The 25,976-nt window shown below is 27.0% G+C and overlaps 1 protein-coding gene across 1 annotated transcript in view; it reads right to left on the bottom strand.

Moving 5' to 3' along the window:
• The window catches only part of LOC122507287 (inhibitory POU protein), a 120,447-nt gene extending 96,290 nt beyond the window's left edge, over positions 1 to 24,157 (bottom strand). Inside the window, exon 1 of the mRNA XM_043619897.1 lies at positions 23,298 to 24,157. Within this exon, the coding sequence (XP_043475832.1) occupies positions 23,298 to 23,462 (165 nt within the window). The 5' untranslated portion in view covers positions 23,463 to 24,157. The remainder of the gene's footprint in view (positions 1 to 23,297) is intronic.
• Between the last annotated feature and the right edge of the window lie 1,819 nt (positions 24,158 to 25,976).

Genomic DNA, 25,976 nt, shown 5'->3' with positions numbered 1-25,976 from the left:
ATTTCAATAATTTTTAATTACTTGTTTATAAAAATTCAATAATCTCTAAAAAATAGATTTTAAACACTTTAAAAACCTAATTTTTCGAAATTAAAAAGAAAATTTGTACTCTCTAAATCAGAATTAGTATAAGTTTCTACTAATGAAATAGTGCGGATTTGTTTACTAATTTGAATTAGTAACATTTTTTACTAATTTATTAGTAGAAACTTACTAATTCAGATTTAGAGAGTAACATCAATTTAAAAAAAATAAATTATAAGTTTAAATCTTTTGAAACCTAACTAATAAAAATTTTAAATTCAACTCTTTTGAAATTAAATTATTTTAGATTAAATTGATGCTTTTAACACAAGCAAACATATTAATACATTTGATTGTTACCCATTGTAAAATTCAATACTAATTATTTAATTGAAATTCATTGAAACTTAGATTTCTTTTTAAAAATATTTAATGAAATTTTTCTAAAAATTGTAGAAACGTTAAAAAATAGAATTTAAACTTCTTATAAAGAAATTTTAAATAAATAATTAATTATTATTAATATTGTTTACAGTAATTGTAATTTTTTCAATAATTTTTGTTTAAAACCTTCTGAAATTCAATTAATTATTAAAATTGCAACTATTTAACTAAAATCTTTTCTTAGTTTATTATAATTAATAATTTTAAAAAAGTTATTCTACAGTTTAATTATTTACAAAAGTAAGAAAAATAACCAAAATATTCTTCAAAAATTTATTGTTATTTAAAAGTTTTTAAGGTGGAAAAAATTCATGTAGAATTCAAGATTTTTAACCATAATATTTTTTAATAATTCTAGGCAGTTGATACTTTTTTAGTACGTTTGATAAAATTCTAATGAGGCTAAAGTTCAAAGGTTTTTGAAACCAAAGAGGAAAATCGAATGGGATGATAATTATTATTTTAGCTTTAATTTTTATCTATTTGTGAAATAAAAAGTTAATTTCTTAAAAATGTTGTGCAAAAATTGTGTAAAACCAAAAATTGAAGATGAATTATTTTTTCCTAACTAATTCTATTTTCCCTGATTTCTCTGATTTCCCTAATCTGTGGCAATCCTAAAATTCACCACTAAGTAAACGATTTCCAACTAGGATAGCGGATCTGTTACTGTGAGTGTGCCAATTACTGCGACTTTATTAAGAAAAGTATCATTAGTTTCTATTTAAGATTAGTAATTGGAGTTTTCATGTGTTTTTTATTACTGAAGCCAACATAACTTCAAATATTCATTATTTACGTCGCAGTAATTGACACATAGCAATTAATTCAAGAACATTATAATAATAAACACTTTTGGTATTATTTCTACTTCTTCAAATTTCGTTTTTATAATTTATTTTTACGTAGTTTTAATTTATGTAAAAGCTTCTAAATATTTCAAATTACTAATTCGATAAGACGAAAGTTTAATCTCTTAAAGAAAATGTTTTTTTCTCCATTTAAACGGCAACTTGACTGGAATCTCGCAGTAATTGTTCCACTAATCCTATTCCTATTTAAATTTGTAGTTTAGTACCAAATTATCTAATTCAATTTAGTATTTGAATGCTAAGTTATTTTATTTGATTTAGCACTTTAATACTAAATTATGTAATTTAATTCAGTATTTTAATGCTGAATTGTTTAATTTAATTTAGTATTTTAATGTTTAATACTAAATTATTGAATTTAATATTTTAATAGCCTAAATTATCAATAATCACTATATTTTTATTGCAAACGCGAAAAAAATTGATCGAGATTGATTAACAAAGAATTGAAAAAAAAAGAAATACGTATGAAGGTCTAGAATTATTGGAAAGAAAACAAGTTGGTCATGAACAAGAATCAATTTGACTTGGCTATGTACCATATCATTCCAGGGCATGAACTATAAGGTAATAGGAAAAAATGATTAAAATTTAATGCAACGATATGTATACCTGTATAGCAAAAACATATCTGACGAAACGAAACTATATCCGTTTGGTACATTTATATGTATAAGCAAAGTTGTAAGTAAATTACTTTTCTGAAACTATATGGAAATATCATGAATTTATTCAAAACTGTTAAGTACTTAAGAGTAGTGGTATTTAACTAATTTTCCAATGAGAGGAAACTGTTTTTGCTAAAGATGAAAAAGGGGAAGTGTATCAATTACTGCGGTATTCAGCTAATACATTTTCTGTACAGAAAAAGTTTTTTTTTATTTTGCAAATAAATATTTTCTCCTCCATCTTAAATCAAGTGTAACTCCTGTATAGAGAGACAACATTATACTAACTTCTACTAAAAATTGAATTTATATCCAAAGAAGGTTATTTTCTGACTTGCCTTGGGTGCCATAACAACTTGAGTGTACTGCACCGTTGGGGCTCACTGATATACCAGTTTCGTGATGCATTGTCGTTTCTCTCAAAGTGATAGCGATTCTTAGGAAAGTACATGTAATGCTTCTTGTACTTGAAAGTTTTTTTGATGTGACAACGATTATCAAACTTGATGTTGCAGTAAAGAAACTAGATTCACCAGGATAATGTAATGAATCTTTTTTTATTGCATTTAGTCTAATATTTAAATCATAACAGTTTTTCTAAGGATATCAAATTGAGACAAAAAACGTATCCAAAGTGTTGCGAAACAACGTTGCTTCGCAACACTTTTGATACGTTTTTTGTCTCAGTTTGATATCTTTAGAAAAACTGTGATCCGAAAGATGGAAAAAAAATGGTTTTGCTAGTAATATTTTTGCTGCTAATGTTTTTGCTATCAATGTTTGTGCAACTACTGCTCTTGCTACCAATGATTTTTCTATCTATGGCCTTTGTAAGCATCTAAAAATTACTAAAGCAATACTATTTATTGCATTGCATACTGTTTCTAAAAATTACTAAAAATTTATTTGCTAACAATACAACAGCATTACTTTAGCAAATTTTAGACACTTTTAAAGAAATCAAATGTTATCTAACTAACTTTCCCTGATTAGTGAGGAAAAGTATCAATTTTCTTAAAAATCTGCCACAAAATGTGATCCAGTTAGTACAACTACTGAGACTTGGAATTTTAAATCAGTAACCGATAGTAAAATCTATTAGGATAATTTATGAAAAAAAGTATTCTTCTACTATTGGTACGACACATACCACCTACAATCACAATTTCATTTTCCATTATTTATGTACCTTTAAATATTACTAGAACAATATTTAAAACAAATATTGTACCAGCATTTCTATCGATCACCATCTATGGTTTTAGGAACCATTTTTCTTTTCCCATATCATTGTGAATATCAGCATCATCCTTTTTTGTTGTCCTTTATGTTTTATCCTTTTGTGTAATGGATTATTGGACTAGAAGTAATACGCAATTTCAATACACAATTTTAGTGGTTCTAATTTCTAAATGAGTTTAGTAGCATGTTAGACATACAGAACCTGAATTTGCAGCAATTGTTGGAAAATTGCTTCCACATTCTAATACTGTAGCATGAATGCAGCATTGAGTTGATGCAATTTTAGATGTCGTGGGGAAAATAGAAGATATGGCTCAACATGATGCTGATGAATGAATGAACCGTTCGAATTTCAATTTGGAAGTATGATCATCTTCCAATTGTTTCATCCCTATAGTTAAAAGGAGAGAAAGAAACACCATATCATCTGCTACATTTGCTAATTTACGTAGCCCTATTTGATCCACCTCCCAGTAACTCTTTAGTGCACTAAGTAAAACGAACCTCCAAACAAACTAATTCAACGTTTTATCTATTATCCATTGCTTCTAGTTCATCAGTTAGCATATAATTATTATTATCTAACAGTCAGTCAGTCACAATAATTATCCAACAATCCAAAGAAATATCTAATAATCAAAAGAGTTATAATCCGAAGAAGTATTTACCCCAAAAGTGGTAAATCCTAAAAACCATATGTTCCCCCGAATTCAAATAAAAGAATTTCTATAGTCTCTTGTTTTTGAAATAACAATTTTGGAATATCATAACAATGGAGTATGATGACAAAATAATTATAGTCCATACACAACAAATGTGACCCTATAAATCAATTTTCTGAACATGAAACGAATTATCGAAAGAAAATTTTTCCACCCTGTCGTATACAATTCTGTCACATCATGTTTCAACACTTATGAAATAATACTTCCTCACATATGTTTTTATTAAAAAATACTTTCTCAATATTTTCTGTTAGTCAAATATTTTCCACACATAACAAAAATATCATTCGAAATTTTTTGAAGTGCGAAAGATTAAATAATTTCCAAATGTGTCAAATATCTGAAAAGTATTTTCTGATAAAATATCAATTCGGATATTAAATTGCTGTATATTAGGGAAAGAAAAATGAAAAGTAGTTTGATCTCAATCAGCGAGTTTTTTCCAGTCGAATAAGGCATTAGAGAGAGTATATCAAAAGTTAAGTTTGAATATATATAGTTTTCGAGTGGATCGAGAGGTTCGTGTCACATAGTCGCGCGGTGATGTTCGATATGTGCGTGACTTTCTCAGTCGAGGAGGTCTTTTCACCCTGTCTGTTACTACCCTTCTTCGACTACCTACCGCCACTTATGTATCTCCCCTAACCTAACCTTACACTCTCCACCCACACACACACACACACACTCCTCCTCTTCATTCCACCTGCACCCACGCGCGCTCAAACCTTCCGTCTATGCGACTAATATGCTTCCGGCATGAAACACATAGAGATCTTGAGAAAGAACCGCACATGATGAACCGAAAACAACTTTATCAAACCGCACATATATATACAGAGAGAGAGGGTAAAAAAGGTCACGCACGAGTTAATGATCCTCTTCTCTCAACTCAATAAATTATATCTGTTTTCATTATAACGATAAAATTATTATCATGCTACTGAAATAATTTGTCCCCTGCACAAAGAATCATTAGGGACGCATTTTTCTTGCCGAGAATTGTTAAATACTTTCATAAGAAAGATGGTATTTTTCTACTTTTGGAAACGGAAGTTGCTTCTTGTTTCGGAAGCAGAAATTTTTCTTTTACTTTTATCAATCGAAACTCCTCTTAGAAGCGGAAACATCTTCTTTTCGAAACTGATACTACTTCTTTTCATGAAAACAGAAATCACTTTTTCTTTTACAATTAGAGAAAATGACACAATGTACATCTTTTGAAAACAGAAACAACTTTTATTTTACAAACAAAAACTACTTTTTTTTACTTTTAACTACTTTTTAAAGGAACCAACACTACTTCATTTTGGAAACAGAAATAATTTTAATTTAAACAATGAAACGGAAAATAATTATTAAAAATGGAAACTGACACCTATAGTTTCGTTTAAAAAAAAAAGAAAACAATTTTCTTTTAGAAACTGAAACCATTTCTCTTAAAAACAGAAATTACTTTTTTTAGAAAAATACTAACCTATAGAAAATAAAACATTTTCTTTTAAAGAAAGGAATACTGTACTTTTCGAAACAAAAACTACTTTTTTCTTCTGAATAATTGACAATATTTCTTCTTTTCTAAACAGAAAACAACTTTTATTTTATTTGTTTAGAAATATCTTTATTTTAGAAACAAGAACTATTTAGAAATAAAAACTATTCTCAAAAACTGAAAGATCTTTTTTCTTTTAGAAAAACGAAAAATATACTTCTTGAAGCATCAGAAACTGAAATTTTTTTAGAAACACAAATTATTTCTTTAATTTTTCAAAAGATAAGTATGATAATAAAACGAAGAGTATAATGAAGAAAATGTAAAAAATAATAACGATGAAGAAAGGGGATACAAATTTTTTGAAGTAAATATTTTGGAAAATAAAAATGACTTAGAAGGAAAAAATAGATAACAGGTTGAAGATAATAATAATTTAAGAGAGCAGAAAGAGAAGGAAGTAGAAAAAGTTGTTCCAGAACAAGATGAAATTGAAAATAGTATAGTAGATGAAAATAATTATAAAGAAGATGCAGATGTAGAAAAAGATGTTTTAGAACAAAATGAAGATAAAAAAATACAGCAGATAAAAATGATGACCAAGAACCAGAACTAACACTAGAAAAAATTGTTTTAGAAAGAGATGAAAATAAACTAGATTCAGAACAAGAAAATGATGATGATGATGATGAAGAAAAGGGAAAAGTAGAAAACGTTATAGTAGAAGAAGATGAAGATAAAAATCGAATAGAACAAGAAAAACACGAAGAAGAAGAGATGACAGTCGAAAAAGTTGTAGAAGTAGATGAAAATGATACAAAACAGGAAAATGATGATGCAAAAAAAGTAAAAATAATCGTATTTGTTTTAGAACAAAAAGAAGTAAAATATGATAATGATGCAAAAGAAGATAAGAAAGGTTTTTTTAAAAGTCGATGAAAACCTTTTCAAAGGAAGAAGAAGAGGTTGAAATAGAAAATGATTGAAAACAGCAAAGAGAAAAGTAGAAAAAGTTGTTTCAGAACAAAATAAAGTTAAAAATGATACAGAAGATGAAAATAATGATGAAGAAGAAGAAAAGGTAAGAGTAGAAAAAGATGTTTTAGAACCAAAAGAAGTTAAAAATGATGCAAAAGAAAGAAAAGATGACAATGGAGAAGAGGCAGCAATAGAAAACATTGTTGTAAACTCGGTTGTAAAAGTAGATGAAGATGCAAATGATACAAAAAACTTGTTATATTATAGAAGAAGACAAAGATGAAAACCATGCAGAATAAAAAAAATTGTGTCGATAAAAAAGAAGTAGCAGTAAGAAACGTTGTGGTTGAAGCAGATGAAGATGAAAATGATGCAGAACAAGAAAACGATGATGAAGAAAAAGAAGAAATAAGAATAGATAAAATTGTTTTAAAACAAGAAGTTGAAAATGATGATGATGCAAAAAAAGAGAAATTGTTTGAGAAGAAGTTCTTTTAAAAGAAAACAAAGATCATCTAAAAGAATAAAATGATGCTGAAAAATGAAAGGTTGTAAATAAAAATTATTGAAAATAGCAAAAAGGTAAAGAAGTAGATAAGCTGTTGCAGAACAAGATGAAGTTGAAAATAACTATGAAGAAGAAGAGGTAGGAGTAAAAACAGATATTTTAGAACAAAATGAAAATAAAAATACTGCAAAAAAGCATAATCAAGAAAAAGAAGCATCAGTACAAAAAATTGTTTCAGAAAAAGATGAAAAAACTACAGAACAAGAAAATAATAATAAAGAAGAAGAAGAATTATGATGATAATTATGTTGATGATGATGATTGAAATAATGTTCATTATGTATAAAAAACAATGATAGCAATCGAGTAGAGCAACAAGAAGAAGAAATTCTTACAAAACAATTCATATGCCTTAAATCAGATCAAGAAACAAGAAGTAGACACACGATACCAATTCAAACAGATGAATTGTCCTCCATTCCTTAAAGAATATCCAACTACCGTGTTATACGAAGACGAGTATTACCTTGAGGGAAAAAGACAGCCATCATTTTCAATTTGGTCAAATTAACGGTTCTATTCTACGCGTCTCCGCGGAACTCAATAAATAAGGGCCAAGTGAGTAGTAAATATAAATCAGGAGTGATTGGATGTAAGTGGGGAACGTTATGTGTCCCCAGTGCCCCGTGTGTGGGGTCGGTCGCGACTATACTTTCTGTTTCTATACAGTCAACTTCACATAGAACAAAACAAAATACATCTATATTCTTTTTTCTCTCACTCAAGACATTCGTATACATAAGTGTTAAAAGATCGATCCTAGGTAGGTAAGAATCCTAGAAATGAAAGCCATTTCGTAAAGGTCGATGTGGATATATTTTAGACTTTTGCCTTAGAGAAAACACTTCTGAAAAAATGGTCTGTTTCATTTATTCAGCAAATTTGAATTTTATTTTCCTGCGCGCTACTTCCATTATTCCCAGTTTTTACTATTTCCACTATTTCTACTATGTCCACTATTTTTACTACCGCTGATATTTTTAATTTACACTATTTCAACTATTCCCACCATGTCTACTAATTATGCACTAAGTTTCACTATTTCCACGATTTCTACTAATTATTCTTTGTAAATTTATATTTACACTATTTCTATATTCAGTTTTTCTAAAATTCTCAAATTAAGAACATTATTATAACATCAAAACGTTGCCTCGCAACAACTTTGACACTTTTTTGTCTGAATCCTACTTACAGTTAGAAAAACAGTAAATCATTTTATTCAAAAATTCTAAAAATAATTTAATTGAATTTTGGAAGATTAGGCATTTGATATTTTGAAAAGTAATTAAATTTCAAAAGGTTCTAAATAAAAGTTTTTGAGTATTTCAATTGCTAAAAAAAAGAAAATAAATAATATTTAAATTTTAAATATTTTTTAAATTTTGAACAGTTTTTCTAAGGACAAATTGAGACAGAAAACGAATCAAAACGTTGCATTGCAACAACTTTGATACGTTTTTTGCCTTAATTTGATATCCTTAGGAAAACTGTGAATAATTTTATTTTAATTTGCTGAAAAAAATTTGCAAAATTTCTAAAGAATTTACCAAAAATTAACGTTTCAAAAAATTGTATTCAAAATAAAAAAAATTATTTTCTTTAAATTTTAATATTCAATTGTTTTAAGACAAATTTTGAAAATAATTGAATTTCGATCCCTGTAAGGTTCAAATTTAAATTCAACTTTTGAAATATTAATGTCGAAGTTTACTCTCTAAATCTAAATTAGTAGTTTTCAAAATTTAAATTTTCTACAATTTTAAATTTAAACCTTTTAAAATTAAATTATTTTATAAAAGTAGCAAACACAACTCTTTAAATAATTTATGAGTAATAATTTCATGAAAGTTCTTAAAGAATTAAATTATTTAAATAAATTCAATTTCATATTCTATAAAGTTCAATTATTATTGTCAGAAATACAAAAAGCTTAAGATTTTGTATTAAAATATTGGTGGTGATTTCAAGGTTTATAAGGAAAGCAAAAAAAATTAAGATTAATAATTAAATCTTAAATAAAATCTTAAATAAATCTTAAATTAATAATTAAATCTTAATTAATGTTCTTAGTAGTTGCTAAACACAAAAATTCAGAATTAACATACGAATTCTAGAAATTTAATACTTTTCCAATATTTTTGATAAAATACTCCGAATTTTCCCTAAATTTCCTGATTTTTGGCAACTGCGCGCAAAAAATGCAAAACTAGTTTCTTATTATAAAATGAGATACTTAGATTTCAAAGTTCTCAAATTTAAATTTTTAAACTTTTAATTTAGAATAATTTAAATTAATACTTCTGAAGAACTTTCTTAGTTTTTTGGAAAATTTTGATTTCAGTGTCTTAGAGATTAATTTTTTGTTTGAATCTATATTTAATTGGAAAATTTTCGAATTATTATCGAAATATTGTAAAATTCAATTGAATTTTAGATGTATTTTTAATGAAATTTCCTTTTTTTAATAATCGAATTCTCAAGATTACAAAGAATAATTCCTTTAAAGAAGAATTGTAGTTAAAAATTCTAAAAAATAATTGAATTTTGAAAGAATTACTGTTGCAATTATTAGAAATAATTATATTACAGAAGATTGGAAGTTGTAATTTTTAAAAATTTTTATTTGTGTGAAAAAGTAAATAATAATAAGAAAATTTGAAATAATTTAACAAAATAACTCAAGCATTGAATAATTAAATTTTTAAATTCTGAAAAAATTTGGTTTCTGTCGAATTTTAATTAGAATTTCTTCAAGATAATTAATTCCCCTAAAATAATAAGGTAATTGAGAAATATTTTCAAACAATTGAAAATTTAGTCAAATTGTATTGAAATAAGTTTTATATTTAAAAAAAAATTATTTCAATTTTTAAAACGTACGCAAAAAATGATTAATTTCAGGTGTGAAAAGAATTAATAAATTACGGAACGATAATTATTATAAGTAATAATTAACTTTTAAGAAAAAGAGCGGGGTATATAAAAAGAAATCTTATGTAAGATAGAGAGGGGGGGGGGCTATAAAAATCTTAAGGGTGCTTATTTAGAGCATGGAGTTCAAAAAAATCTTGTTGCTTATACATAATACTTGAATGGTTCCTAATCCTTAATTTTCAAAATAAATTACATTCTTGAAATAAGTTACGCTTGCAAAAAGGAAACAAGTTTCCAAACAAAACATAAAAAATATAAATTTCTTTCTATAGTTTAGTAGTTGAAAGTTTTTTCTGTATACAGTACAATAAAAAAATTCATTTAAAGTTTTGCGCCCCGAAAGAATATAAGGATTTATTTTTACGTTTAAAAAGTACTAAATAGAAAAGCACTGGTTCCATGACACCAATTACGAAAGCTGGTTTTCAGGTCTCATTTATCTTTTATTAGTGACGTGACCAGAATGAGGTTGGAAGTTCATCTCACAACACTGACACCTGTCGTCTCAATCTCCATGAAAGTTGATAAGCAAAAATAACTGAATCGACATTACCAATTGTAATTAAATTTACATTTGCAGCGTATGTCTGCCGTTTGAAATAGCGATATATTATATCGAAAAGAGAGAGAGATGAAATGTGAAGGTTCGTTGTACGATGACATACACAGGTGGTATGGTGCAGAGAGCGCATATAATATATCGATTATGCAATCTCACAAGCAAGCTTCCAGTCCAGACAATGATAATTTACAACCATCCGTCCATATTTTTTGTCCGAAGCTACAAACTACTATTTGGAGATTGGCTTTATTTTTTTTATCGCATTCTCCCCGAATTTTTCATTTAGTAAAATACACCTTCAAAAAATATAATATATTTTCAAAAGCAACTAACTAAAACTATTGGTACTAACTTTTAAGACTTAATAGCCTTGGACACTGATAACTTTTAATTTCAATAAATGAATTTGAATCTTACAGGGATCGAACCCAAGCTGCGAAATCCAAACTTATTGTAAGAAGCCTTGACGACTACGGATGTCTAACTCTTTATGAAATTCAATAGTTTTCAAAATTTTCCATTGAAATTCTTTAAAATCTCGTTTAATTTTAAAAGAATCTTAATAAAATTCTTTTCAATAAAATTTTACATAATTCCAATGGTTTAAAGTTTTTCAATAAATTGTTTAAAAGAATTCGATTGTTTTCAAAGAATTGAATTAAAATTTTTAAAAAACTAATTATTTTGTTTTGAATACAATTTTTTGTAACTTTAACTTTTTTTGTATTTTCAATTTTAAATCTATTCGAATATATCTAATAAATAATCTACAAGTTCTGAACATTCATATTAACCAACTATTTTTATTATTCAAAATATGTTCAGAAACCACTGATTGCAATAAAAATTAAAAACTTCAATTTAACATTATTATACTACACACAACTTTATAATTAATTTCTTTGAAACTTGAAGTAAAATTATTGTAATGCAATTTTAATTTGGAAAAGAAAAAATAAATTACGTTCATTTGAACGTCATAACTTCAGGAACATAGTAATGTAAATTATTCAGAAATTTTCTAAAATACGTTCTAAAATTTAATTAACTTAGAAAAAATTTAATTTATTCAGTATTTTTAAATAAAATTATTACACAGTTTTTCCAAAGATATCAAATTGAGAGAAAAAACGTATCGAAATTGTTGCTATGCAACGTTTTTTGTCCCAATTTAATATTCTTAGAAAAACTGTGATTGAAAATTTCACAATTATTTTTAAATAAGTATTTAAATTATTAATTATTAATTTATTATTATTAATTATTAATTTTTTCTTAGCAACTAAAACACTGAAAAAATGTTATTTAGAACCTTCTGAAATTTAATAAGTTATCAGAATTTCAACTGCGTAACTCTTCCAAAATTCAATTATTTTCTAGAGTTTTGAACTAAAATTCTTCTTCTAAATCAATTATTTTTAATAATTTTGAGAAAATTCTTTGAGAATTCAATTATTCAAAGAAGAAAAAATTCAATTATAAAATACATCTTAAATTAAATTATTATGAGAAGCGAGAAATCTTATTTTAAAGAAAGAAAGCAGTCTTATTTTAAGTTAAAACACATTTTTAACCCCTGCACTGTTTGAGAGAAATTTATCATTATTGTCCAAAAATGTTCCGCAAAATCTGTTATGAGTTCGCTGAATTGAAATCTGACACCAAATTTCAAAAATAAACTAAAAATTAAAACCAATATTTATAATTATTCTTAATTAATGCTATAACAAAAATTGACTTTAATTTTTGAATTTTGTCAATTTAGTTAATAAATACATTTACCCCAAGAATTTGAAAACTTTGGGTAAATGTAACCTTCGTGTAAGTCATTTGCAGGTCTTATATATTTTGCATAATATTTTCCAAAAGTTTATTTTTGATGTTATATGATGCATTATTAATCAACTGGTTGAATTTTTTTTGCATCCGTTTTTCTATCTCTTAAAACAGCAGTATATTTGAAATAACGTTTTTCTTGACTAATTCTCAAAAATTTGGAATTTATTGATAAAAGTTTGAATCTGACATGAATTTTAGATCTGTTATTTTGAATTTTGACCAAAGATTTGAATTCAGCGACCCCAAAAATCCTTATATTCAAAGTTACATAAATTTCCGCGTATAATAAAAAAATTATGTCCGATATTTTGAATATTTTGGTTAGATTTCAATTTCAAAAACTTTTGTATACTAAGTTTAAAGAATTTTCACAGGAATTAAAAAAAATTTTGTTGAAACTAAAAAAATCGATATTCATGAACTTTACCTGCTCTTTAAAATCGAATAATATATTTAAATAGTAACTAATTACCTAATTATTACAAAAAAATAGTATCTTTGAAACTTTACAATATTCATATAAAGACAAATGGGTAGTTCTACAAACGAAGGAAGAAAATGAAGAAATTTTTGGCACAACATTTTTTTTACGTTCAGGTTTTAAAAAGTAGGTTAAATTCAAGTTAAAAGTATTATCAAAGTTACCTAAAAGTGGCCAGTCAAAAAAATAAAATTTTAAATTTTACATCTTAAGCACATGTGTATTCTGTCAGAAAGTGCCAGGAAACTGAGAACCAGGAAACTGAGAATTTGGTCATTTTTCGTCTAAAAAATTGAAAAATAACGCTTAATAACAAAATAAAGCATACTGGTCAACAGGGGAATAAGGTTCTACGACACCTCGAGCAACAAAAGTATAAAAACATAAAATATTTTTTTTAAAAATGCGTGCCAGGAAACTGAGAATTTTTCTGACCAAATGGCTATTTCGGTCACAAAGTACACAATTTTAGTTAATTGAACTGCAAGTTAAGTAAAATGCAAGCGATATCATATTTAGTTAACCTTTACTAAGCACTGTGAAAAATGGTGAATTAATCGGAATGAAAATTCTTAATATTTTTAACGTTTTTTATGATGCCAGGAAACTGAGAATTAATTCGATGGACAAAATTCAAGATAATATTTTTAAATAAAATATTAAGTAATGTAACAATTATTTTAATCTTTGTAAAGTACAACTATTTGAAATTATTATCCAAGTGTAAATTTGTATTTAATCGCTTAAAAATAATATTTATATAATTTATTAACTTTCATTTTCACATTGGCACATGCCAGGAAACTGAGAATTTAGCACTTGAATGCTTATTTTTTGCAAAAAATATTTTTTGAAACCGGGTAACGTTTTGTGGCATAATAGTAATCATTAAGCACTACAGTTCCCATTAAAAATAATTTTATTTTTTTCAAAATTAATGTAAAAAACAACCTTGGACATTATATATTCCCTCGTTTGTAGAACTACCCAAATATCTGTCAATCTATATACAAATTATATTTATTTTGAATTAAGATCATGATAACCAAACGTATGGATTGTAAACTTATGGCTAAACTTTTCTACGACTTTTCCACGACGAACTTTTGAGTCGGAAACAATAAAGGGGTTAAATTTTTATTGATTTTGAAAAAAGATTTTTAATGCTGATTTATATTACTTTTAATGTGACGAATTTAATACAATTATCCACTAAAATCATTACACTGTAAAAAATTTAGGGAGTTAACGGACTCGGGAGTTGGGAGTGAAATTTTTCGAGTTAAAAATCAACTCCAAAAGAGAGTTAATTTCTAACTCCTTTCATTCAACACCCGCGCGAGTTATTTTTTCCATGGGGAGTTAGCATTTGGGTGTTAAATTTTAACTCTCTTTATTTAACTCCCCTGGCATTAACTCTCCAATGGGTGCGACTTTTATAGAATCCCCTGGGGAGTTAAAATTTAACTCCCTTTTTTTACAGTGTAGTGTTGTGCTAATAAACAATGCTTGTTAAACAAAGATCTAACTAATTTAATTAATTCCAATCTTATCTAAAAATAAGATTTAATTTTTACTGTGATGAGAAACCAGTTTTTTTACTTAAATATAAGAATTTGATATTTTTCCAGAACTTTTGATAAAATTCCCTGACTTATATTCCTAATTTCCCTGACCTTTGACAATCCTGATGCACAAAAAATTTCATCAATTCTAATCAAGATAGTAAACGAATACAATTTGAAAAAAACAGTGTTTACTTTTTATAAACATAATTACATATTTAAATAAACCCCGCTTGAGTGAGAATCCAAACGACAAATCGATAATATAAAAACCGCAAGAGAGAGAGAGAGAGAGAGAGAGAGAGAGAGAGAGAGAGAGAGAGAGAGAGTATCCGTCGATTCGGTCTATTCTTCACCTCAATTCCACAGTATTATTTTAGTACGTATCGACATATGCACGTGTCTCGTCTGGGAAACCGAAATTATTATATAATGAATGCAAATTATATGGTAAGCAGCCGTCCAGACATTAAAATTAAATGTGGCTCTTTTCCATTTTAATAAAACTTGTCCCACGATTCTATATATCCTGCTGATGTATATATACATATATATCCAAATACTTTAAGGATATAAAGAAAAACAATATTAGCCGCGCAATTAGGAAAAGCTTTATCGCAAAGGGAAGGGGAGAATCGTTATCACTGCCCAGTGATTATAAATTTCACTACCGTGAAAAGAGCGAATTAATTTACACAACCTGTGGCTGAATATTTAAATTGGGTATCATAAATATTCAAGTCCAGAGGAAACCCTTCTAATTAACCTCGCGCCCCTTCCTCTCTCACCCCCATTTGTGCTTAATAAATTCACACTCTGCCCTGATTCCAATTGATTATATTATAATTTACATATGATGAGTAAACAAAGAGAGCCATTGCCCTGATTCTGAACAGGTGGTTTTTTTTCTCTCCTTTGTTGAGTTAAAGGATTAAGGGGAAAGGGATGTTGAAAGGAATGGCAAAAGATATTCAAGAAGCGGCGATTACGTCGAACCCATCTTATTGAACCTGCGTGTATATATATACATGTGCAGTCTGGTATGGATGTAATCTCATCTAGACACTCGGCTCGTAGCTACGGTTTTTATCCTATTACGTCACATGAATAAACTAAGGATTTTGGAAGTTGGCAAAGGGAGGGAACATCCATGGTGGTTGAATACGTATATATATGTATACATCTCATTCTTTCGCTACAGTATGTATATATATATATATATATATATGGGAAAACGGGAAAGTGCTTGGGGATTCTGTTGTTCTACTTCTGCTTTCTTTTCTTCCAATAGCCCTTATACTCGTCTTTTGGTATTGGAATACATTGAAAATTTCGCTTTTTTAGAGAATACAGAATACAAGAACCGCTGCTAAGTTCACTGAGTTCACTAAAAAAAAATTTAGTCGAGAAATTTAACAGGGTTGCCACAAAAAATTAATTCTTCTTTTTCTCTGATTTCCAGACAGAATGTTGACTTTCTCCCTAAGGAATATTCTAATTTGCTCTAAAAATGATTAGAGACTCAAAAAAAAAAATGTTTTATTACATTTACTTACGAATTTTTTCAATTATAAAATTATTTGAAAACATCAATAACTTCTTTTTTTAAATAAATAATTAATCATTATTATTTTTTTTGTAGAAATTAAGAAAAAATTAAAATTTCAACCTTTTGAAATTCAATAACTTTTAAGAATACACGGAGAGAAAATATATTATTAAATTTTAGAAAAGTATTTTACAATTTGGGGAAAAAGTGTAACAAAGCAAAATTTTGATATAAAAAATACTAAACTTTATAAAAACTTATGTGAAATTTAGTACAGTTATATTAAAATTTAATTAACATTCTTGACATTTCATATAGTTATACTAAATTTCACATAAGCTTTTTAAAATTTAGTATTTTTCATATCAAAATTTTGTTTTGTTGTATTTTTTCACAAATTATAAAATACTTTTACAAAATTTAATGTATATTTTCTCTCCGTGTATTATTATAAAACATGAAGATATCGAGCACACTCCAAGTCTTCGACTCAGAGTGATTGCTATCTTCATGTTTTATTATAATTTAAATTTCCATAAAATTAAAAAAAAATTAAATTATTTACAAAAATTGTAATAAAATCCTTCGCAAGAATTCAATTATTTTTATAAGTATAGGTACAATTTTCCACATGAATTCAATTATTTTAAAAAAATGTAATAAAATTCGTTGTAAGAATTTAATTATTATCATAAATAATAAACTTTTTCCTAGGATTTAAATTATTTTCAATACAATTTTAATTGAATTCCTTCAAAAATGAAATTATTTTCAAACATTTTTTACAAGAATTCAATTACATTTCACAAATAATGAAATTCTCGACTGAAAATCAAATATTTTCAAAATCTACTATTTTAATAATAATTCTCAAAAGAATCCAATTATTAAAAAAAAATGTAATAAAATTCGTTGTAAGAATTCAATTATTTTCATAAATAATATAATATTCTTCACAGTATTTCAATTATTTAAAAAGAATGTAATAAAATTCGTTGTAAGAATTCAATTATTTTCATAAATAATATAATATTCTTCACAGTATTTCAATTATTTAAAAAAAATGTAATGAAATTCGTTGTAAGAATTCAATTATTTTAATAAATAATAAAATTCTTCACAGGATTTCAATTATTTAAAAAGAATGTAATAAAAATTCGTTGCAGGACTTCAATTATTTTCCTAAATAATAAAATTCTTCACAGGATTTCAATTATTTTTAATATAATTGAAGGAAGTGAATTTATCATTCGGTGATTAAAAATTTAATATTTTTAATATAATTTAAAGAAAATTCTTCGAAAAACATAATTAATTTCAGAAATTTTATTAAAATTCTTCAAAAGAAATAAATGAACAATTATCAATTATTTTTAATATTTTTTGCAAAAGTTTCTAGGAAATTTTCAAATCCATTTGTTTAAAATTCAATTTTAAGAAATTTTAATTATTCAGAAATTTTTCAATTAAATATTTAGAAAATAAAAATTTGAAATAATTTTTAAATTTTAACTAAAATTCATTTTTTAAAAAATTTTTTTAGAAAACTGTAGGTACGAGTATTCAATTATTTGAAAACAAAAATGATAAAATTATTGAATAAATGAATGTTTCTCAAAATTGAATTCTCGTAAAGAATTTTATCAGAAAATTTTTAAATAATAAAATTTTTTTAACGAATTTTAATAAAAATTTTAAGAATAATTACATTTTTCGAGGAATTCGATTCAATTTGTATTAAAAATAATCGAAATTCTATGATGAATTTTATTATTCATAAAAATAATTAAATCTCTGTGAAAATGTTATTATTTATGAAAATAATTGAATTATTGAGAAGAAATTTATAAAAAATTTGTAAATAGTTGAATTTCTGTAAAATTTTTATTATTTATGAAAATAATTGAATTTTAGAAAAGAATTTTATTATTTTTAAAGATAATTGAAATTTTGACGAGAATTTTTTAAAATTTTTAAACATAATTGAATTTCTACAAACATTTGTAACTTCTCTAAAATTCAATTTTTTTTAGTGTTTTTAACTAAAAATTCTTCTATTAATAAAAATCCCTGACTTTTTCCTAATTTCCCTGACCAATTCTACTTTCCCTGAATTCCCTGATTTTCTTTACCTGTGGCAACCCTGTTCAACTACTGTTGCATAGTTAATTAATGTGTTATTTTTTATCTAGTTAAAAAATATTAACTTCACTTAAATATAAAAATTCCAAAAATATCTTAGAAATATTATTGTTCGAACTACATTCTTAGTTGTTTTCACTACTTTTTGGTGGTCAGTGCAACTTTTTCAATTCAGTTTAGGATCTATTGAATTATTCAGAGTAGTTGAAAAGTAGTCAAATCTACAAGGAATTTTTTTAAGAGTTTCATCATTATTGGTTTAATTTTTGTCATCATTTCATGAACACTTTGCTTCCTCATAGACAATGAAGTTTCATTCCTTTCTTTTCACTGTGACATTTTACTAGCGACTCTATTAATATTTTGTAGCAAACATCAAATAGCTTAAGTTTAATAATCTGTTTGTTAAATTTTGGACTAAAATTTCTTTCCGTGTATACCAATTAGTATAATTTACTTCTAGCTACTTCGAACAGTATGGAATTTTCCCTCTTTACCAATCAGTAGTTAATTCGATAAACACTAGAGAAAAATAACAGTGCCCTGTCAATGTAATTTTATTGTTTTAGCAAATAAGAATTTTATTGTCTCGATTAGAAAAAGGACATTGTCTACAAAAACATTTTGTTCTTTTTACTAAAAAATAGCATTGAAATTATTTTGTCCACTCGACCAAAATTTGATTCGTACTACTTATTTTGTTTGCGCACTATTTAACAGTCTATACTTTATGTCAATGATTAAAATTACGATAACTTCACTGTCTCTGTATCTCTGAAAATTGCCACTTGTCTGGCTCTTAGAAAAAATTTCTTAAACCTGAAAAAAACCAAAAAAAATATTCCGTTGAGTGAATCAAACAGTTTTGTTACTCTCTGTATTATTAAAGCAGTTGGGAAAGTAGAAAAAGCAACATTTTTGTCACAACAGATTCTTTGTGGAATATTTCACAAAAAAGATTCAAGTGTAGTAAAATGATATAAAAATTCGATTTACTGCAAAGATTCCAAAAAACTAAAGAAGAGAAGGAATGTAATTTCTTATATAACAATTAAAAATTAGTAACTGCAGTCCGACACTGCATAATTCATTTAAATTAGCGCTTAATTCAGGAAGTAAATCATTATTTTTCTATTTTATACAATTCATTACTTTACAAGAGCAAGCAATCAATTTAAGTCATAAATAAAAAGGAAGTGTCATTCTCTAAAATGCAATTATTATTAAAAACTACATTCATTCAAATTAACATTTCATCTAATATCTATGTATATACAATTAAAATCTTATGTTATTATAATTTTTCATACCATAGCGAAGTAAATATTTAAAGCATTTATAAATATTTAAGCTGACGAATTTATAATTCATTGTTCCCAATATCCTGCTACTATTAAAAAAGAAACTAACACATATACCGAAACTGTTTAATAAGTTATTTTACAACACCAAACTATTTACTCTCTGTAAATTCCAAAAGACATTTTATTGATATCCATAGAATTAATTTTCAAGAAAGTTCCTTGAATTTCAAATTATTAATAAATTTCTAAACATAGTCCCACATCGTCTTTAATATAACCAACATCGAAGTATTTACCGTGTGTATATTAATTATGAATTTCATTAACTATGTCTGTAACTACTTGCAGTAGAATTCATATACTCTTTCGAAATCTCTATATAGGCTGATTAAGAATTTACACTATCTAAATCAGTAAAAATTAAATTTCACTGATTTTATAATTCATTCGCAAACTTGGTTCATTGATGAAGTTGTCATTTTCACTATTTATGCGCGAATCAGTGGTTTATCAAAGAAAAAGAAACTGGAATAGTAAATCGAATATATATACCTGCGTGTATTCGATTATTGTTGTAAATAAAACAACAGTGGTAAAAATGCTGTTAAAAATGTCAACAAAAACAAAAGGTGATAATGTCTAAACAAACAAAAACAATAGCGAAGTATTGATCGTTTGTTAAATATTTAACATGATCTCTGGAAAGTAAAAACTTTTTCCGTTCATTGTAAAAACAAATAAGCAACCACGTCTCTTAAGGTTAGCATATGTCTCTTAAGGGTATGTCAAAGTCGTTACGATTTTTATACATACAAAAATGCAGCTTTAAAATGAAAACACTGACCTCTTTGTCCTGCCCTTATAAGGAAGTCGTTTAAAAACTAAAAATAGAATTATCAAATCTAACCTTTTCTTGATGTTTTCTCGCATATACTGTAAAATTAGAGATGATGCAATATTTACAGGCAAATCGCATCTGTTTTGAAACTAAGTATTTTTTTCTTATTATTTTATTAATTAAGAATTAATTAAAAACCAATTATTAACAAACTGTATGAAAGAACGCACTAAATCAAAATTGAACTTTTTTGTAAAAACAAACCAAAAAATTTATACGAAAAGCATTTCACGAATCAAATTTATGAATTAATGTCAAAACAAATGCTACGAATAAAAAATACCACAACATCAATAAAAAAAACCCATTTATTGTTTTTTCAAATTCTCAATAATATTGTTAAAATTACAAATCTTACATTGTTTTCTAAGTCTGAATTAAAGACATTTCACTGATTAGCACTAGTTCTAAAAGCGTTCACTAATTCACTAATTCTATGATCGACAATTAATTAGTGAAAATTCGTTACTTTATTAGCGAAATGATTCCTATAGAGATTACAAAAATTATATATTCACTATTTAATCAGTAAAAATTCGCTAATACAGTAGAGACATTTCACTGATTTCCACAGCAATAACTTTATCACTAATTCCAAAAAGCGAACATTCGATAATTGATCAGTAAAATTCGCTAATTTATCAGAAAACTTTCCCTGATTTCCAAACGCTAACTTTATCACTAATTCCAAAAAGCTTATATTTATACATTAATTATCCAATGCAATTTCGTTAATTCATCAGCGAAATTTCACTGGTTCTTTAACGATAAGTTTATCACTAATTTCAAGAAGCTAATTTTATTTAATGATTCGCTAATTAATCAGTTTAAATTCCACTGATTTCAAGAAATAATTTTATGACTATTCCAAAAAGTGGATTATTGTTGATCAAACAGTAAATTTCGCTAATTTATGGGAAAAATTTTACTGATTTTCAACTGAGGAAACTTTATCGCTAACCTAATCACTAATTCCAAAAAGTGTATTATGCGTTAATTAATATCCAATGCGCTATTATCTATTTTATATAATTCATTAGCGATAAGTTCACCAGTAATTTCAAGAAACTAATTTTCGCTAATGATTCGCTAATAATAATAATCACTATAATCAGATGTATACTTATCGCTATTTCATATCTAAACAGTACTTTTATTTCCCCTTTATCTGCTCTCTGAGTCTAAATAAGTAAAGTTTTACTGATTCACAACGATAAATGTATCACTAATTTTAAAAAGCGTACACTAATTCACAAATTTCAAAATCGCTATGATTACTTATTGTTAGTGAAAATTCAATGCTTCATCAGTGGAATTTCACTGATTCACAGCAATTACTTTATCACTAATTTCAAAAAGCGAATAATCGCTAATTAATCAGTAATAATCATTGGAAAATTTAGCAAAATGACACTAATATATGAAAATTACTATGATTAGTGATATACTTATCGCTATTTCATATCTAAGGTGCACTTTCAAACTCCTCAAATATGCTGTCGAAATCTGAATTAGTGATATTACACTGACTATTAACGATACTACCTTTAATTTCAAAACCAAGAATGTACCAACTAGCGAATTAGTTTTTGCTGATGATTTAGTAAATGTATAAACGCTAATTGTACAATTAGTAGTATAGTTATCGCTTTTTCACATTTAGAGAGGGAATCGATAAAATTTTTGCTGCATATTAATTTTTACTTAACTTCTTGCTATCTCAATCAGTGAAATTTTTGCCGTCTGACAATTAGTATAATTTACTTCAATCAGTATGAAATTTTCACTGTTTACCAATCAGTAATTAATTCCTACCTCAATTATTTAATGGAATTTCTCTAATTTAGGAAGACAGAAGTTATTATGATCACTAATTCGGCATACGGTAAAAATTTCACTAATTCCGACGTTGGTGAACTTCACAATGTTTATAATCAAGGATTTAAGCAAAAATTGTTTTCTTCTCTGGAGAGTGTCCGACAGGGATTGAAAAAAAATTCCCTGACGTTTCCTGACTTTTTCTCTAATTTTATAATTCATAAGTTATGAAGGTTCAAATTTTTACCGATATGAATATTTTCAAAAATTTCGAAATGCAAAAAAACCTTATTTCAAAATTCTGGAAAAAAATTTTTGATAATTTTTAAATTTATCAAAAATTTTGATAATTTTTTAAGTTCATACTAATTTTAAAGAAATTCACTTTAAAAAATTCCGAAGTAGTTGTAAGAATGTAGTTGAAAAAATAAAATTTTAAAGTTATTTTGAGAATTCAACTGCGTTATTTAAGTCAACTGAACTTTTATTTTTTAACTGCATAAAAAATAGTAAAGTCAATTACTAAAACGGGGTTAGATTAACTAAAAAAATAATTTAACTACTTTCCACTCAACTACCCTATACGATAGTTGAATTTCCCAGCTAATTTTGTTAAAGTCTTTTCATTAACTTGGAATAAAATTCCCTGACTAAAAAATTTTGACTTATCTGGCTTCTCTGACCGCTAGAAAAAAACTTGATAACAATGTTTCTTCATCAATAATTCAAAAGATAATAATTTTTAATCAAAATCATATAAAACTTTTTAACAACGTTTCTTCATCAATAATTCAGAAGATAAAAAGTTTTAACCAAAATCATAAAAAAAATTTGTTACCAATGTTAGTTAACAATGTTTCTTCACCAATAATTCAGAAAACAAACATTTTTAAACAAAATCATAAATTAATTAAAAATCCAACAAAATAGTTTAAAAAATACCGACAAATTCTATTATTACAATTATGTATACTAAATAATAAAATGGATAGTAAAATATTGTTTGCAGCTATGAAAAATATTTTCTTCCTTCAATAATTGATCGTAAACGTTGTGAACTTCACCCAGATTATAATTGAGAATAAAAATAAAGCAGTGATTCAATCTCATTCAGATTGATAATAAAAGACAAATTCCCCCACCCCCTCTCCTTTCCTACTCTTAAATAATTAATAGAAAAACAACTACTCACAGTAGGATTAGGCATACAACGTCTAGGCGGCGGCGCCATGGGATCGGGACCCGAACGATACGACGGCGGCGAATACCTTCCGGAGGGAAAACATCCTGGAGCAGAAATTGGTGCCCCATGGAGTCCCTTACTTCCCATCATCTTATCCGGCGAGTACATCATCATTAGGCAGTCAGTACATTTGCCCTACTAAACACTATACTTTTCTTTTCTTTCCTTCCTTTCTTTCTTTTTTTCTCCTTAAATTTAACAACCGTTAATTTTTGGATCGTTTCCAATAGCGACGGTCGCGCTTCTCCGCACTTTTAAATAATCACGCATCTGTATGCGAGATTCACAGAAAAAAATTCTCTATACAAAAACTTTTCTTTCTCTCTATTTAGAGAATGACAATTCCAATTTTTGTTTCTCTCTACTGACAATAATATAATTCCTTTTTCTTTTGCTGAAAAGCAAAGAAACAAAAAACAGTCACTTGCACTCAACAATATTAATCACTCGGTATAAAAGTATCAATCACAGAAATTTTTCTTTTCAAAAACGGTCCTAGAAAGTGTTCCCAAATGTACTTCTTCTAGATCCCATCACAGCGGAAGGGTACTAATTCCTTGGGTTTTTTCATATTTACTTATTTAGCATGCGAATAGAAAATAAAATTCCTTTAATTTGGGGGTCACTGTCAGGGTGGAACACACAACACAACAAATAACAAAAGCACTTATCCAATTCAAGTGTCAAGATTAGTGTTTACACTTTTTGTTTTGTTTTTGTTTTGTTTTTCTGTTATCAGTGATGATAAATGTCGTCCGTGTGCATTGCGGCGATATTCGCGTTTTTTGATGGTGACTGGTTGCGAAGAGTGCGCGACATGTTCTGCAGATGCACTATATCGCTTCGAGAAGGGGGTCAGGGTGGAGGTGGTAACACAGGCAAGGGTTGGAGGGTTGGTGGAAGAGAAGAGGAGCGCGTGCTCACGGCAGGGTTGGTTGTTAAAGAAGGGGGTGATGATAACCCTGCACCCCCCTTTGTGAGCGATAGAGAAGGACGAAATTGGAAAATGATGATGTCGACAAGGATGATAGGAAAAGATGAAACAAGAAGGGATGATCTAGTGGAGGGCGGAGTTTGAAATGTTACGCTTGCGCCCCTGATTTTCATCGGTCGGCCATCTTGCTCCTGCTACACTACTCTTATGCTCGTGTATATGGTTCGCAACCGCTATCCGCAACCACCGTCCGTCGGTTTGTCCTTTTCCAAACCCCCTTCGCCTAGCTCCCCCCTTGCAACCCCCCGAAAGCCCCCAGTTCAACGGCGTGATGTGTACACCAAACCTTACCTCGTGCACTGGGCAACAACAAGCTGTTGGTCGGCATTCTATCCTACCTATACTACTATTATATACGTATATACATATATGCCACCTGCAAACAACTTTTCTTTACGATCGAAATTATCATCAGTAACCGTTCACTGGAAAATTGACCGGAAATTATGCTTGTTCCACGCAGTGGAAAACAAATTTTCATTATACATCAACTGTATATACGTCAATTTACTTATGTTATGTGTCATATAGTTCCTCCCAAAACAAAAGGGTTTAAAAGAAAACAATTCTCCCCCTTAATGTCATTTTTGTCGAAAATTAATTTCTCAAATTTAAAATGAATTACAGTGGAAAGTTGATTATCTCAACTATATAATTCGGGGCGAGTATGTTTTTGATAATTTAATTATGATGAAATGATTTCCCTAAATATCAACAATATTGCGTCAATATTCCATCTAGTAATATTGTCAATATACCTGCAATATTGATTATTATGTATGCCTTGAAGCAATATTTGACGAAATTGACCGGAAATATTGCCAAAATATTTCCAGACAATATTAAATCAAGGCACAGTGGAGCGCCAGGAGATAGGCAAAAGCGGCCAAAATTCGAATATTTTTTTTAAATTTTCATTATGTTATTCATTCATCGTCATCTATACTCAAGTCAAAGTAGATTTTAGCCAGTTTATATTGTAATTAATTAAATATTCTTAACTTTACTGTATTGTGAATTCTAATTTTATAAAAAAATTTAAGTTCGTTTTATGAGCGAAATAATGAATGTATAGTTTATAAATGTTGAACATTTCATAAAATTTTCCATTTGAATCTTGATCTGTATGAATACACAAGTAAGATGTAAAAAAAGCATTTAAAAAATTAATATACAGCTGTACTCGACGCGCATTGACCATTAACATATCAATCTTTAAATCACGATTTCTCTGTAAAAAAAAATCGCAGAAAAAAAACTAATAAACCATTTAAAAGCTTATAATATTCTACGTTAAATGATACACAATAAAAAATTTCAATAAAATGCACAAGGATTTGAGAAATCGACAAACTTGAAAAAAAATTTTAAAAATGAAAATTTTTTGGACAATTTTTTAAACTCTGGCATATTTTTTAAAAATTGTACACAAAATTTAAAACTTATATGGGTGTCATCCTTCAAATTTCATATTTAATTTAAGACCAAAGAAGTTAAAAAATCTTATTCAGTTTACGAGATATCATTATAAATGTCAGAGCATGTTCTTGGACAAATGCATTGAATTAGTCAATTTTGTATTTTTTTAACTTCTTTGGTCTTAAATTAAAGATGAAATTTGAAGGATGACACCC

The sequence above is a fragment of the Leptopilina heterotoma genome, unplaced genomic scaffold (genome assembly GCF_015476425.1).
Source record: "Leptopilina heterotoma isolate Lh14 unplaced genomic scaffold, ASM1547642v1 Lhet_46, whole genome shotgun sequence".
In the NCBI taxonomy this organism is placed as follows: Eukaryota; Metazoa; Arthropoda; class Insecta; order Hymenoptera; family Figitidae; genus Leptopilina; species Leptopilina heterotoma.
The sequence above is the reverse complement of the archived record's forward strand: the minus strand, read 5'-3'. Positions and strand labels throughout refer to the sequence as shown.